Here is a 12,500-nt window from a genome sequence, read left to right as displayed (position 1 = left end):
TATTGTAATGACTTAGAAGGGTGTTTTTTTTTTCTAGTTTACCTTTTGTTCATATAATCTTTATTTTAAAGATTTATTAATTATTTTTGTTGGCCTATGTTGACACATTTGTTATGAACATGTCAGGTTTTTTTTTTCTCTCTTGTTTCACAGGCTTTTTTTTTCTCCTTGTATTTTTCAGCAAACTAATTCCTTGAGTTTTCTTTAAGGATTAACATTTGAACATTCATGTTGAAATTTGAGGTTGTATTTATTGACATTTGAGTTTTCTACACAAACATTTGAACTTGCCAAAGAACTAATATGACATCGTACTGCTATTTGAATTTGCAATGTGGATTTTAAAGTTTGACAACGTTGACACTTGATCAGGAAAAAACGATAAATGGCTAAATTGTAGCTAAGATGCAATTACAAAGAATATCACTTTGATACATGTTGTAATTAGTGGTGATATGTATTATGTACAGCATTAATTTAGAGATGAAGCATGGCAAGGTTTTATGTATATGTGTTAATTCCCCAAAATCCAAATGACATGATATTTATGTGATGATGATAATGGTGATGGTGATGATGATGACGATGGTGATGAGAATGATGATGGTGATATGATGATGACTATGAAATTGACAATAATGGTGGATGTTACTTGTGGTGATGTTGATATTATCAACACATGTTGAAGGTTTGAAAGAGAAAAAGCTTACATGACTATCGTAAATTGGACTGGACCCCCCCCCCCCCCTCACCCCTTGTATGTTAAGATATCTACACAAAAAGGTGGAAGATATATTATTATAATTTCCAATGCTGGGTTGTAAGATAAAATACACCAGCTTCAATGACAAGTAAAAAATAATGTGTGGCTGTGAATTCTATGAGGGTAATTGAAAACGCGACAATATAACAAAATTTGAAAAAGAAAATACAGATGACAAACGTTGCATGCTACTTTGAGTTATGACAAGCATTACTAATGCTTTGCCATTAACTTTATATAAAGAAGGGTACTCTAATTAAGGATAATGCAGTAAATTCTATTTTTCTTTATTTACGAAAAAAATAAAAATATAAAAGCAACATTATCTTTGGCTTGAAAGGCAAGGTGGAAGCGTTAGTAAATTTTTAGTTATGTGATCCATTGTATCAAAACGGTATTATGTCGGGGTAAACAGATGCCAAAAAGAGGGTTTAAAATTAAAATGACCAGTAATATGAAATATAAATTGTTGTTCGTTGAAAAAATGTTATTCATCATCTCAATAAAACACAAAAACTCAACCTCTATCTCATACTTCACGCTATTTATTCAATTTTAGGGATCTAAACCACCATGGCATTAAAAAAAACTCCAATGTCTTGAAGCGATGAAACACATATGTGAACAACCGTCTTTAAACGGTAATATGTCAGGATGGACTAGGTGCTGGAAATTGAATTCATAGCAACAGTTAGGAAACTCAAGATTAATCGATATTCTCTACGATGAAGAATAATTGAAATTTCTTACATTGCAAAAACCTAAGAGATTGTATTTTTTATTATTTTCATTCAAAATTTACTTTCCGGGGCCCCATTCAGTCTGACATAATATTGTTTTGATACTTTGGGTCACATATATGTGTTGCAAACTTGATCAATACCGCTGCTATAAATCAAAAGAATGGTGCCTGTAAAATGAGTGCCAGTAAAAATGGATAAATGCATCATTTGAAATTGATCCCTTACCCATTTTTCCGCATTTACATCAGCATCATTCCATTCTGGCCAAATCGTAAATTTGGGTCTCTTTGACTCTTGCCCTCCAGCACTTGCAGCTAATGAGGCAGCTCTGAAAATTGAAAAATAGAAATTGTTTTTAAAATTACCATTTAAGAAGCGATATTTAAAATATAAAACTAGGTAAAAATATAATTTAAAAAAAAATAAAAAATAAAAGAAAGCCTCATGTATCCAACTTTATTTGTAAGAAAAGAAGTATTTGAGTTTTTCTTTGCTTTCATGACTCATCATACCGTTAAAAACATGGTTTCAACTTTATCAAGGGTGATATGGATCTGAATATTTGGTGAATTTTAAGACATTACAAAAATAATAATAATAATAATATACTAATAATGATAATAATATAATAATAATAATAATAATAATAATAATAATAATAATAATAATAATAATAATAATAATATAATAATAATAATAATAATAATAATAATAATAATAATAATAATAATAATATATAATAATAATAATAATAATAATAATAATAATAATAATAATATATGTATACATGCTAGTTTCAAAACCTGTGAAAAGGATTTAATGTTGTCAATAAATCAGAGCATACAAGAAAGTGAAAGTGACCAAAAGCACAATATTCGAATAGAGTCCCACAAAATACTGTAAATTCTAAAAGAAGATATACAAATAGTAGGTGCCACACATCTCGATATAAGTGTAAAAATATAACTATGACAATAAAACCTCGCATGTGTGAAGATTTTTATATAGATAATTTTCTCCCATCATATTGAAAGATTTTTTTGTATATACATGAAGACAGCTAATTGAGTGATAGTGTGCAGCGTCAAAGTTAATGAAGGCGGGGGGGGGGGGGGGGGGGTGAATAGATTGTCTGGCTTTATATTTGCAACTTTGGAATATGATGGTAGAGTCAAATGACCGTCAAGCATAAGATTACATTTACATTAAATTCTAAAGCTATATACCTAAGACATGCCAATATTTTTTTTCTCCAAATTTGGCCACATTTTTGTTTGTTAAAGGACGGTGATTTTAATAAATCATATGATATGATCTATAACTTGATCATTTTGGAATTTTACAGTTTGTTCTTTACGCTGTATTATGAGGCTGTTGTCACTAACGACGTGTAGCTATATATTATATTATATATATATATATATATATATATATATATATATATATATATATATATAAAGGTCTGACATGCGAACGCCATTATGGGCCTAGTTCAACATTGTTGTAATGGACAATATTTTGCGGGGTTTTTTTTGTGTGTTCTTTTTAGATTTCCATAACAATAATGAGCCCAAAATGAATTGGGTTATCAGACCTGCAAATAAGTGCACGTCGGTCACTAACCTTTTTTATCATATGTTTTCTTTTATATATTTTTGCTTTTAACAACCAGAGAGGTAATCGGTTTTCTCCAAATTCTCTCTAGCCCGTTTAAGTTTAAGATTTCTTATAGTGTGCACCTTCAATGCCAATACCTACATATATCTCACCAAGCGAATATATTTCTATACAAAATATTTTGAAGGTGTATGCAGTTGCATTTAAGCGAGAAAGTGATAATGACAATGAATATATTTCTGTGGCTGGTATTTTAGTATCTTCAATCCCTTTAACAATATCAATCATCAAATGAATGATAAAATATTTTAAAACCATCCCTATCGACTATCGATGTGAAATTTAAATAGATAGGCCTGGATTTGATGTAGAATAGATAAGGCGTCGCCTATTTGAAAATACATTCACATTTGAAAACAGGACATTTACCTATACGAACACAAACAACAACGACAACAAAAAGAATAATAGAGTCACTGTTAATGATTCGCAAGACAATGACTATGACAATGACAACGCATGGATTGTTTGAGTTTGAGCTTGAGTTATGATTATGAGGGGAAAAGTGTAAACAATGGTGTAGTAGAGATGGAGTGTTAAAGACTTGACACATTTGGTATACATAAGCTTTATCAATATAGATTGCTAATACCATAATGGACAATTTCACCTTGAAATACCATATATTGAACACAAATACTTCAAGAAAATAAAACAAATACAAAGAGTACCGAGTATGGGAAGACGCCATTTTGTAACTAGGAAGCTCGTTGTTCGACCATAGCGGTAAGACACTTACTCTCGAGGCGTTGCCGATGATACCCTATTGGTATTACTTCCTTTCTTCGACGATTTTGATGCCATTTAAAAATTAAAATGAAGTCCCGAACATTTAAATATTCAAAAAGAATTTATATAACGGCAAAAATGCAGCCAAGTTACACTCGCCAGCCTTGTTGCCATGCTAAAGGTCAAAGTTGACTGTAGCATTCAACGCATGCGCATTTTAAATATAAACAACATTGATAACAAATAAAAATCCATTATTACTTTTATATTGCACAAAATACTTCGTAGATATTTGTTTCATTATAAAATAACCAAATTATAACTGCCATTCAAGACAAATAATGTTGACACACACACACACAAAATAAAATAACATACGAAACTAATTTGTATGTTTGCTATTCCCTCAACCGTGACGGCGAAGAAGCCGTCCTTGGCTTGAGTCTACTATTTACTATGTACCATTACCAAGTCTGCCAAGCCGATCATATGGAACGTGGATTCTCAAGAGCATTTACATTCCTTTCTAATCTACAATTAATTCGCCCCAAATCATTATCAAGCTTTAGTTGAGGTTAGGTCAAAATGAAACGAACAAATGTTGAAATTTGTGCAACACAGTCTCATAAATTCAAACAATTTTTTAAAATGTATTTATTAATTTATTTTTATATTTATCTAATTTATTAATCATTCTATTTATTATATATATATATATATATATATATATATATATATATATATATATATATATATATATATATATATATATAAATTTACCACAATTTTTGGTAAATATTAAAATAATAATTCGCTCCATTGCTACATGTCGAGCACTATTCGTACCATATTTGTATCCAACACGATTCAATATATATATATATATATATATATATATATATATATATATATATATATATATATATATATATATATTATATATATATATATTTAACTAATGAATTGATTCATCAAATTAGGCCTACTTAATATTCAGATCATATCATACCAAGTGTTCCTTAAATGCCCTTAAAACAATATATTGGACTATACCAACGTGCACATAATATAATATGCAAATAAGTGCAAGTCGGACACATTGCCTATTCTCTGAGATAAAAATATCAAATATTGAGAAACAAATAAAGAAACAGAAGAGAATTTTTAAAACAAACAAAACAACAAAAACATCCATTCTTAATATATTGGTGATGCTTTTTTAAATCAAACAGTTCGATGTCACGGGCATTTTAAAATTCATTAATTTCTTTAGCATTTTTGGTTTGAAATTTCAGACTGTTCACTGTTCCATGTTTTGGCGATGCGGAATATAGGTAAACGTATTCTTCCTAATTCATTCATGAATTCCCCGTTCTATTCTCTTTTTAAAATTTCTTTTCGTGTTTATATATTTTTTAAAAATCAATTAATATACATTAATTTACCTATTCATATATTGATCTAAAATTAATTCGATCAAATATTCGTTTTTATTTATTTATACATTTATATATTTAATAAGTTATTTATCGGTTTGTTTATTTATTCACATGTAAACAAAATATATTTATAAAACTATCTATAACTATCTTATACACACACACACACACACACACACAATCTAATCTATCTATCTATCTCTACACCTACACACTTAGTGATAGTAGCAACAGTAGTAACAGTTGTAGTAGTAAGCAGCAGCAGCAGCAGTATTAGTAGTAGTAGTAGTAGTAGTAGTAGTAGTAGTAGTAGTAGTAGTAGTAGTAGTAGTAGTAGTAGTAGTAGTAGTAGTAGTAGTAATGATTGTTGTTGTTGTTGTTGTTGTTGTTGTTGTCGTCGTCGTCGTAGTAATAGTAGAAGTATTATATTAATAGCAGCTGTAGTTGAAAGTTAGAGGAGGTGGATTTGTGGATGTTATAGTTGCATAATAATACCAACCCCCGCCTTATTTGTTCCCATCAATTTATTCACACACATGGAAGAGATTGAGGTGCAGCGAATAAAAAAAAAACCCCCTACAATCCAAGGAAAGAGATGGAACCGATCAGGACAATAAACAAAAACTACATGAGAGGGTCGTTGGAATGTTCTTTACCAAGGGGCATAATTCAATTAATATGATCGGTTGTGGTAGGATAGTTGTGATGGTTACTGTTTGAAGACATGCCTCCTAAGTCTCAACTCAATACCTGAAGACGTTTTTTTTTTATTTTTTTTTCCCCAAACCTCCACCGCACCCCCACATACCTCATACCCCACCCTCTCTCCCTCTATCCCTCTCTATCTATCTATCTATCTATCTATCTATCTATCTATCTATCTATCTATTATTATATATATATATATATATATATATATATATATATATCTATCTATCTATCTATCTATCTATCTATCTATCTATCTATCTATTTATTTATTTATTTATCTATCTGTCTATCTCCCACCTGTTTTCTCACCATTATATGTTCCTCATATTTCGCCTATCGTTCAACTTGCACCACCCCCTTTTCTTTTTCTAAGTTTCTATCTAGATATATTTTTTCGCTTCAAATGTTTTCCCCATTCTCGTCCTTACACAAAAACCTCCCATTCCTTCTCCTTCGAACGATCGTTTAGATAATGCATAAACAGGATATTAAATGCCGGGGCTCTTAATGGCCAACATAAAATTGAAATAAACCCTCTATAGATACTTTACGAGGTATTATATTCCGCTCGCCAAATTTCCGATGGACAATAATTTCGATATAAAAAGTGATACTATACGGCACAAATAATTCTTGCTTTAACTGTCTTGTGAGCTCATAACAAATTTTAATGATTAAAAGAGTTAGGCTATATAAGAAATAATCACCAGCAAGCAATCATTTCCGTTTTGTTTGTTAAGAATTAACCTTGATGATTCTAGCGTTACTAAGTATCAGCCAATCAAAATTGTATTCGCTATACCCTGTTCCATCCTCCTGTTTCATTATTTTATGGCAACGAAAAAGTCTGTCAAGTACTCCTTATTTAATTATTGTGCTAATTACAAAGAAAACGGATTTTTAAAAAAAAGTTTCAAAATGCCGAAAAGATGCAAATACGGAAGTTGCAACAGATATTACGATCGTTACCCAGGATGTTTGATAAAAGGAACATTAATTTATTCCCTCCTCAAAGCCGGTAAAGGTAACTTGAAAAATCTTTCATCTCTCTATGCGGTCGGTCGACTCGTAGCTCCCTTTAGTCCACTCCACAGAAGCCAAATTGGTCATCCCCCTCAGTATGTGAGTATTTCTCACAATGTACTGACACACTGGTGAAAGAATTTCATCCTGACAAATGACGACAATGCATTTTTTCATCTCCGATGTTAAAATTGTGAGTGATGCTCATGATCTGTGGTTCTGATTCCTGTCGGTGAGAGACAAGTGTTTCCGTTGGCTATAGATAGTATGCGCTTGGCTAAGAAGCTCACAATATTGCCATCCGGAAGTATAATGGACCAACACACAAAACTCTGTGTAACCATGAACTTTTATAGTCTGGATAATACAGTTAAGTGAAAATTACTCATAAACGTGGATTGCAAAAAGTAATAACAGACCCAAGTGACGTCAACTTCGTTCTATCTATTGGTCGTCGGTTCACGAATATCGATCGAAAACATTGGTAAAAAAAAAAATATTAAAAAAATAAAATCCGAGTAAAATAGAACCACTGAAATGTTTATTCGACTAGTTTTAATAAATTGATATTTATCTTACACAATATTATTCAAGACTTTGTTTTAGATATGTTGATGAGGCAGATTTGGAAGAAAACTGATCTAATTTTGAAGTCTCAAGATGACGACGTTGCCACGGAAACAACTTGCAACGATGAATTCATGATTGGTATTGTCTTATTCTCGCTACCGACGTGCACTTATTTGCAGGTCTGATAGCCCAATTCATTATGAGCACATTGTTGTTATGGAATTTTTTTTTAATGACGCCAAATGCTGTCCATTACAAGAATGTTAAACTAGGCCCATAATTGCGTTCGGATTACAGACCTGCATAAATATGCACCTTGGTCGCTACCCGTTTCAATTATAACCATCGGATTGAAATATAAATAAACCTGTCAATTAAATCAATATATTCGATGGTTGTCATTTTGCCGTGGGCAACGATGGTCTGTTACTTATTGCAGAAAATTAGTTTTTAGAATATAATTTCGTAAGTAATAATTAAATCGAACAATATACGGGTGAACTTAATAATTTTGACATGCGGAGTTAAAATATGTAATTTATTTTAGGACCCGAGTGATATTTGTACAATTAATGGGGTTCAACGTTTGTTTGTTTGTTGTTTTTTTTTTCCGGCTAAAAAAAGATCAAAAGAAAACTGTATTCCATTGGCATATTTTGCATGTGATTTTCGCCTGGAGACTCCAATCACCATTATCACTTTCATTTCAATAATAATTGCTTTTTTCCTTTTTTGTTTTATTTGGTTTTTGATGTTTTATCATTAGAAGAGATTTTACATAGCGTAATTTTTAATATCATTTTAAAATACATAATTGACCATTTTTTGTATAAAAATTTACTTGGAAAAAGATAATGTGTCCACGTAGCTTTCCGGTGTTTTACCCAAAATATTCAATTGTTAAATAAGAGGGATCATTCAAATGCTATTGGTAGGAAAAAGCTTCTGTAATTTTTACATTTTGCTGATTTGACATAATTTAAGCATGCTAAATGATATAGTAGTGGTAATTAAAGATTAGACCTCTCCTCACAAACAGTTGTAACTTGGGGCTGACTTTTTTCTTGTATTTTTCTCTCCGCTTTGTCTGGCACTGTTTCATACACACTATTCAGATCTTACACTAGGTACCTCCTCTCTAATTTGTCACTTTAATAATATTCTCTCGTCTTCGTTGCAAAACGTAGCGCCGTACTGTCAAGCCAGCGAAGCCTTATAATAATAACTATAAATTTAATTCCATAAAGGATCAACGGACGCCTATGACAAGTTTACATTTGAATCGTAAATAAAGAGAAAGAATAATATATTATATAGCATCCATTGTGTGTCACATTGGTACAATCAGGGACCCGATCGAATCAAAATTAACACTTCATAGGCGGGGTTGGGTTTTATTATAATCTACTACAATATCAAACAATGTTCATTAAGGACGTGGTAGTGGTGCTTCAGAGCCATGGGGCCTATGGAGCCGGAGTTAATCACGTGTTCTATGGCGTGGAACAGACAATAGCAATTGCTTGCTACACTATGTATAGGACGCTAGTCTATCGGAACGTACTTTCCACCAGATTTAATATCAGCTACCCAATCACTGGTGGGTGAGCAGAGGTGATGAGTGAGGGGGGGGGGGGGAAGGGGTTTTCAGAAACAAACATTCGACTGAACCAGGGTTCGATCTCGGTCCCTTCTCGTGTGAAGCGAATGGTCTAACAACTGAGCTATCAGGACCACATAAGGAAGCGATAAACTCAGTCTCAAGATAAAGCTCGAGTCCTATCTTTTGCGAATACGGATTTGTAATTAGATTGACAAATATGAGAAAGAACTTCAGACGCCCCGCCTTTAATGAGTTAAAGACAGATCGATTGACGAGGGACCCCTGGGGGGGGGGGGGGGGGGGGGAGGAGAGAGGAATCATAAACAATCATTCGGACCTAGTGATGAGGACTGACACGGAGTCATATTGATTTTTCATTAACTGTGAGAGACCAAAACGTTTATAGATGTCATTTTGATATTGTATTGGGGTTATCGATCTCTCCTTCTGTTTTCTTTGTTGTTTTAATCAGGCATTTAGAAACTTTCGCTTATTAAGCGCATACGTCATCGCTGATTTTTTACCGCGAGACTTCCGATGAGGCATTAAAATATTTGAGACAGCGTTTTGAAGGGCGTTGTATGTCTTAGTAATAATATAGGAAGCAAGAAAAACATGATTTTGATATTAAGGTACAATTCGCCAAATTATGTGACCCACACCGTTAATAAGGTCTTGGATTCTAGTCCCTCTTTGAGCGGCGCATAGTTTAGTTCTTGGAAAAGGCTCTTTATTCACAGAAAGTTTTGAGAAAAAAAATTGAATAGTATTTGAGAAATTGGGCATTTTATGGGATCAAAATCTTCAATGTTGATTTTCTCAAAACAGTAAAATCTGAGATAGCCTACTTTTTCTTAAAAGCGTCTAATTATTCCAGTGCCTTTCGCTGATTGAAATTGAACATTCGTCGCTCTAGTTACGCGTAAAATCCGACAAGGATAAACTCAATTAATAATGGAAAACTTTAATCGGAAGTGAAATGGTTGGTTTTGCTTTTTCATTCCAATTAACCGAACTGATTGAAATTCTGATGAAATCGATAATAATTTTGTTGTGCGTGATGCGGAACTCGTGTTTTTGAGAGCGATGTTTTTTTTATTGATGATGATGATGATGATGATGTTAATGTTGTTACTTTTATTAATGGTCTTCCTTAAGCACAGACATATGCAAGCAATTTATTTACTTTATTTATACTACTCCGATACAAGTAAATCTATAGTGTTGTTTCGTCGTTATTTCACGTCTTCTTCTTCTTCTTCTTCTTCTTCTTCTTCTTCTTCTTCTTCTTCTTCTTCTTCTTCTTCTTCTTCTTCTTCTTCTTCTTCTTCTTCTTCTTCTTCTTCTTCTTCTTCTTCTTCTCTTCTTCTTCTTCTTCTTCTTCTTCTTCTTCTTCTTCTTCTTCTTCTTCTTCTTCCTCCTCCTCCTCCTCCTCCTCATCCTCTTCCTCCTCCTCCTCTTCTTCTTCTTTTCACCAACGGAATTTGTCTCATTATCTTTTAACTTAAAGTGTATTTCTGAATCGGTTATGATTACAAGTCATGATAAACTCACATGGAATCCCTCTTTCCACCTCCTCCAATTGGAGTAGGAGAAGAGATGGAGCCTCTGCCTTGCTTAAAGTTGATAACGGCCTCAGCACCAGAGAGGCGTCTCGTGATAGAAGAGCGCCTCACATTCAAAAGATTCACGCCCAACGTTTCATCTGTACTATTTTTACGCCCACGTTTCATATTAGTATTTTTAAGGGTGGCTGGCAAATTAATTGGCCTGATTCATCTTCCATGTGAAATAATTCATATATCCATTTTTGGTAATCCAAAGCGCATAGTGATTGGCAAATCCAGATATTTTTTTCCTTTTTTTAAATATATCAATGTTGGTCTTAAGCGTTAGAAGAGTAAGTAAAGAGTAATATAAATGAAATGAAGTATAAAATGATGGTGATGATGGAGGATGATATGATGATGGATGATGATGATGATGGTGATAACAGTTGATAATAATAATAATAATAATAATAATAATAATAATAATAATAATAATAATAATATATAATAATAATAAATAAAATGAAATAAAATAATGATAATAATGATAATATATAATAATAATAATAATAATAATAATAATAATAATAATAATAATAATAATATAATAATAATAATAATATAATAATAATAATAATAATAATAATAATAATAATAATAATAATAATAATAATATATAATAATAATAATATAATAATAATAATAATAATAATAATAATAATAATAATAATATAATAATAATAATAATAATACAATAAAACTGAAAATAAAAATAATAATAATAATAATAATAATAATAATAATAATAATAATAATAATAATAATAATAATAATAATAATAATAATAATAATAATAATAATAATAATAATAATAATAATAATAATAATAATAATAAATAAAAAAATAAAAATAATATAATAATAATATAATAATAATAATAATAATAATTAATATATAATAATAATAATAATGATAATAATAATAATAATAATGATAATAATAATAATAATAATAATAATAATAATAATAATAATAATAATAAAAATAATAATAATAATAATAATAATAATAATAATAATAATGATAATAATAATAATAATGGTGATGATGATGAATGGTGATCATGATGATGATGATGATGATGATGATGATGATGATGATGATGATGATGATGATGATGATGATTTAGAACACTGCATCGAAAAATAATTCTGCTCAATATACTGAACATTAGAATAATCCGATATAGTGATGTTGTAGTTGTAAAACTATAGGTTTTTCAATTAATTTTAAGAATAGCCTTAGTACTGCATAACCTCTTAAAACAAAACACAAATCACTAAAATTAGATAAAAGAAACAAATAAATAATATTATGTCAGAGAATTTTATAATATACAAGAATTTTACACAACGACAAGATAGGATAATTAACCCTACATCCAGAATTAATCACTCGATACCACATAAAGAGTACCGAATTCCAAAAGATAACCAAGCACAATCAATCAGTGTGTTCCACACCCAATCGAAGCCTCGTCAATACCTCTCTTCTCTTGGAAATGCCGAATCGCCCGTGGGTATATCGAACTAGAGGCGACGAGGACGACCCGCTTACAAAGAAGGAAAGGTAAACATGTAAACTTAGCACCCTCCCCCTACTCTCTCTCTCTCTCTCTCTCTCTCTCTCTC

The 12,500-nt window shown here is 31.0% G+C and overlaps 1 protein-coding gene across 50 annotated transcripts in view; it reads right to left on the bottom strand.

The window, feature by feature from the left end:
• Positions 1-12,500, bottom strand: part of LOC144967993 (androglobin-like) — a 141,479-nt gene that overhangs the window by 62,748 nt on the left and 66,231 nt on the right. For 18 of the 50 annotated variants that reach the window (XM_078905869.1, XM_078905853.1, XM_078905857.1 and 15 more), the window contains one exon: positions 1,732-1,834. In XM_078905869.1, coding sequence (XP_078761995.1) covers positions 1,732-1,834 — 103 coding nt within the window. Of the gene's footprint in view, positions 1-1,731; positions 1,835-3,922; positions 4,142-10,812; positions 11,143-12,248; positions 12,367-12,500 lie in introns of those variants that run through there. The other 32 variants (XM_078905867.1, XM_078905863.1, XM_078905878.1 and 29 more) reach the window with 8 other exon arrangements.

This window comes from Berghia stephanieae, chromosome 3 (genome assembly GCF_034508935.2).
Source record: "Berghia stephanieae isolate SIO BIC M18660-M18661 chromosome 3, UCSD_Bste_1.3, whole genome shotgun sequence".
NCBI lineage: Eukaryota > Metazoa > Mollusca > Gastropoda > Nudibranchia > Aeolidiidae > Berghia > Berghia stephanieae.
Note: the sequence above shows the minus strand (reverse complement) of the source record. Positions and strands in the feature narration are given on the sequence as shown.